Source organism: Sprattus sprattus (genome assembly GCF_963457725.1).
Source record: "Sprattus sprattus genome assembly, chromosome: 17".
NCBI classification, from domain to species: domain Eukaryota; kingdom Metazoa; phylum Chordata; class Actinopteri; order Clupeiformes; family Clupeidae; genus Sprattus; species Sprattus sprattus.
In genome coordinates, this window is record NC_137915.1 from 20,519,889 (window position 1) to 20,524,960 (window position 5,072).

The 5,072-nt window shown below is 43.2% G+C and overlaps 1 protein-coding gene across 1 annotated transcript; it reads left to right on the forward strand.

Moving 5' to 3' along the window:
- Positions 1 to 1,058: 1,058 nt before the first annotated feature.
- On the forward strand, positions 1,059 to 4,032 carry skida1 (SKI/DACH domain containing 1). Its single transcript, XM_080854907.1, has one exon. It carries the CDS (start codon positions 1,268 to 1,270, stop codon positions 3,644 to 3,646), a length of 2,379 nt encoding a protein of 792 aa, XP_080711033.1. The 5' UTR covers positions 1,059 to 1,267; the 3' UTR covers positions 3,647 to 4,032.
- The last annotated feature ends 1,040 nt before the right edge of the window (positions 4,033 to 5,072 follow it).

Here is a 5,072-nt window from a genome sequence, read left to right on the forward strand (position 1 = left end):
GTCCCTCATTGTCGTGAAACATGGGGGAGGGGGTCCGCTCTTTGGAGGTTTTTTTTTTTTTTTTTTTTTTTTTTTTTACATAGGAATAAGAGCGCACACGCGCGCATGCACACACACACATTCACACACACATCAAGTCGACGTTAGGCTAAGGAAACATCTTTTCAGTATATTATAGATTAAGCAAATGATAGAAAATAACTTTAATACAATAGGCTACTGTATATTTACTGAGTCCGTCATTATATTGGTATTAAAGGATGTTGGACCATGTTTATAACTTTTTTCAAAGAAACTGAAAAGTACGGTGTATACGAAACTCATCTTTAACTAGAAATATATACGACAACGGTGTTAAGTCTGGAAAAATAAAACATTTGCTTATTTCATCGAGGGTTATTAGTGGAAGCAGTGATATATTATAATGTAACACATTCATGGTTAAAATATTATATAGAAAACACTCACACACCGTTGTTTAGGTATGATAGCCTACATGCATCATACCCCGTCGAGGTTGCCGACATTTTGGCCACATCGTGGTGGACAATGACAATAATTTTAGAATGCTATGTGTGGAAATTGCTTGACTATGAAGCATGAATGTCATAAAGACGCAATATTTACTAAACAAGAGGTAGGAGTACAATAGTATGGTAATCAGCTGAGGTGGGGGTGGTCAGGGGGTGGAATATCCATTTTTATTGCATCACCTGTCAGTGGCGTCCAATCAGGGCCGACTTTCGGGGCATTAATTGATGAAGGTGTCTCCGGTCTTGCTCACTTCCCTCTGTCATTTTATTTGTGGCTAAACCAGCAGCGGGAATAGCAGCTGCAATTGGGCTCTTATATTCTCTCTCTCCCTCTGTTTCTCTTTCTCTCGTACGCACTCTCCCTCTCTCTCTCTCTTCTCTTCTTATCCCACTATCTCTCTAGCAGTGCTGTTCACCTTCCTCTTCTCCTCTTGAGCAAATGAGAAGAGAATTGAGGGACCGCAGGTACAGCGGCACAGACAGGCTACAGCCGGCCAGTCGGCAACATCACACACATTCCATCAATCATGCTGGGCCCGGGTCAACGGACTGATTGTGTGACTTCTTTAAAAATCATTCGTTTTTACTTTCATATCCTAAAGTTTCATCCATGATGCAGTGTGGAGATCTCAGCTACTAATTGCGGTTTCGTCAGCAGAATGCCTTGAGATAATCGCAGGAGTTTACAGTGGACGTTCATCGCGTTAAATGTTGGGATTTACTTGCTGAGCAACATGGGAGACCTGGAGTCGGGTTTTGAAGAGATGCAGGGTGTAAAGCTGGGCTATCTGGTGATTAAAGGCAAGCAAATGTTTGCCCTCTCGCAAGTCTTCACTGACCTCTTGAAAAATATCCCAAGGACTACTGTGCACAAACGAATGGATCACTTAAATGTAAAGAAGCATCACTGTGATTTAGAGGAACTGCGAAAGCTCAAAGCAATACATTCAATAGCTTTCCATGCGGCTAAATGCACTCTGATTTCACGAGAGGATGTGGAGGCACTGTATTTTTCTTGCAAAACTGAGCGTGTGCTGAAATCCAACAAAAGGAAGGTAAAAATAAAGCCGCCGGATGATGAACGTGTTGGCCAGGTTCACGAGGAGTCGCAGGATGGATTTTGGAAAGACAAAGTTTGGTTAAGTTTGCATGGCGTTCCACAGACTTTTTCATTTAAAAACAAAGCTGGCCGGCAAGAGGCTGCGACCCGACCCGACTCCAATCTACCTCAAATTTACAGCAAAACGCTTCGTCATAACTTCCAAGCTGTCACGAAGTCGGCATGTAAAACGCTCAAAAACTATGAAACAACTCAATTACCGAGCAACTATGTAGCCTATAATCAGAGACATTCGTTTATACGGAATGCAGTGAGCCGACAGCCTGTTCTTTATCAGTCCGCCATTGCAGCTCAGTCCAAGCTCGCAGGCACCACCGACCTACTTTACAGAAGGAAAAGGAAGCGTGAGAGCACCGGGAGGCAGATCTGGAATAGGAGCAGACCCAGTCACCAGCTTTTGTTTGTTCCGAAGTGCTGCAAGACGAAAATACCTAACGGATCTTTTCACTTTGATCACGACCTATACCTCGACCACCAGCACACTGGGAATTTTCAGGAGAGTTGCAGCAGCGACTCGGAATCTAGTTCCTTTTCGGAGCGCGTTAACAATGACTCGGATTTTGGGTCAAGTTTGTCCACTACGAGCAACTCCGGAACTTCAGATGAGGAGGAGGACGAATCCCTCTCAGAGTCTTCGGATGTCAGTTCAGATGAGGAGAGTTCGTCCCAGTCTGATTCAAGTTCTGTGTCCAGCCAAGTGTCTATACAGAGCATTCGTTTCAGGCGTGCCAGATTTACGAGTCTCAACACTAAAGCACCTTTGCTTTTGCAGCCGACTTTCCAGTACAATCTCCAGCAGAGACCAGGCCCCCACAGTGGAACAACTGCACCGAATGATGACAAAGGCAAAAAACAGCAGAAATGTGGCTTTACCAAATGCAGGAATAACCACGAGGATAGCGATGTCTTGAATTCGTCTAAATTCAACACGTCTGTTGCCGCAAGCTATTTCATAGATTCTAAAGGAGAAGGAGTTTCCAACACACCACTACAGTTTGAATTCCCAAATGATCCAAAGACGGAGTACCCTGCAGCTAACGGAGTTAAAGGTACAGGCCCATCTTGTGTAAATGGAAACAAAGCATTTCTACAACAAAGGACATCAGGACATACAAACAAATGCCCTCAATCCTTGATTTCACACCGTGCCCAAGACAAGGAAACAATTGTTTCGACGTCCTCTGAAAACAATCTTTCATTAGCCTCCCATTTCAAAAGAGAAGTGAAAAATAGCCACTGCCCGAAACAACCCTCACCTCTGAAAGCCATCAAAACAGAGGCGGGGGATCCCATCTCGGCCACAAGCAACGACACCAGACTGGTGAAAACACCAACCACTTTATTGAATAATGTGAATATCAAAGTGGAAAATACATATGACGAGTACGAATTTGCTACTCAGGGCTATGCGTACTCTGCCAAAGGAAAAGAATCAGACATAAACAACAGTCAAGACCTCACTAATGAGTTAAAACGAACCGACTGGTCAAGTAACTTCTCTAAAGCTAGCGAAAGCACTGCCACTATTCACAGGAAGACCCGTAATAACCTAGAGGCAGAAAGCACTTTAAATACTGCTTGTCCCGTGGAAGGGGAGTACAAAAATGGTGCTCGAGTTCGGAAAAACTACAGGAGTTTGGCGCTGGGAAGTAAAGATGAAGCTTCAAGGATTCAGGCGAGGGTGAACGCAAGAGTTGACAGGAGTCCTCGTCCAGCAGCTAAAGTCGACAGTAATGAAGGATCAGGCGAGGGTTGCACGGGGACGAATAAGCGCAAACGTTCAACCAGTAATGGGGCATCTGTGAAAAAACCCTTCAACTTCATGGCGAATTTTCCATTTCCGCCGTCACTCGTTCTTGGGAGTGATGGAGATTTGACTCCAGCTTACTCTTTGAACTCTTTAAGAAACAACGAACTGCCTCACAAGTCTCACCCTGTTTGGACATGGCAGCTTGGTGAATCTGTCGTACCTCCCCCACCCAGGAAATGTTAATGTAACACGCTCTCATCTCGTGAAAATGTGCTTTGTTTATTTATGACAGCGTCTTACATTTTGTGCACTGATGAGCCTCCTCCATACCACATTCATTATTACCTCCACCAGGGAGTTTGTTTTCATTGCCGTTTGATTGTCTGTTTGTCTGTCTGTCATCAGAGTTACGCAAAATCTAACCAGCCGATTTTCATTCAACTTGGTGGAGGTGTGTAGCATGGGCCATGGAAGAACCCATTACATTTTGGAGCGGATCCGTTTCACTTTTATAAATACTGTCAGGTAGGGCATACTGGCCTTGGCTGGGGTCTGAGCTCTCCAAGTGCCCTTCTAGTTTGCATTTGCTTCTGAGGATAAACATGGCAAGTTGTCATGGAACTTAAGGTGCACATTATGCTTGGAGTTGGGCTTCTGAGCGTTTTGGTCTTATCATTGGACTGAATGAGACACGCTCCGGGACTATTTTCTGAACAGACACAAGATAATACGAAGCTATTCCCTCAAGCAATAGCTGTGGTATTGCAAAGTTTTTTTCTTCTTTGTGGACCTATTGTTCTTGTCACGGTGCTCAACCTGTTGGATTTTAGGTTGTCATTGTTAATATGAAGTAAACCTTGAGTTATTTACAGTTGTGGGAAAAGCCTCTTGAAACCAATGGATTTTTCGTTGTTCGTAGGACTGACTGTTGACGTGGATATGTCCTTTGATTTTTACAGGGGTGTAAACATTATCTTTAGTTTGGAGGTTTTTTTAATTAAGTGCTTGGGTTTGACATGGGTTGTCGATGTGCTATGTTTTCTGTTTAAAGAAATCCCCATAACCTTGTGTGTTTGTACAGGCCCGAGCACAGGCATCACAACAGTATGTGGGCCTCAGTACCGACAATCAGGAGTTGTTTGATTTGCACGAACGCATACAAGTGAAACAGACACCAAATCGATGTATTTTGAGCACACACATTAGGATAATACAGACAAACACAAGAGCACAAATTCACCACGTATTGCACTTTGACACAATACTGAGGCCTACATCAAGTGTACGAATTTTGTAAGAGAAATGATATGAAACGCATTTCTCCTATAACAATAGCAGGTATAAAGTGCCCATTAAACTGGCTGAATTAAGGACAGTTTTTATCCATCTACCCCGTTTTCTGCTATTGAAAGGATTATGAATTCATCAATACTGTGTTTATTGTTCTAGGTTGGTTATGAGCTATAGACCAGCAACAGCGCAAACATGAATTCTTTGAGCAAAATATTCTGTACATTGTGTAATATACCTTTGTGAATTATGGGTTGGAAAATCCCATAATCACACGGGTGATTATGCCCAGCTGAGATTGTATTCGTTCTGACCCACTATTCAAGTGCTATTTTTAATTGCTGGGGCTACCCTTGGAGGGTAAGTCATTGAATATCAA

Bases quoted from the DNA above. Each gene is read 5' to 3' on its own strand.
- skida1 (XM_080854907.1), top strand. From the start codon at position 1,268: ATGGGAGACCTGGAGTCGGGTTTTGAAGAGATGCAGGGTGTAAAGCTG.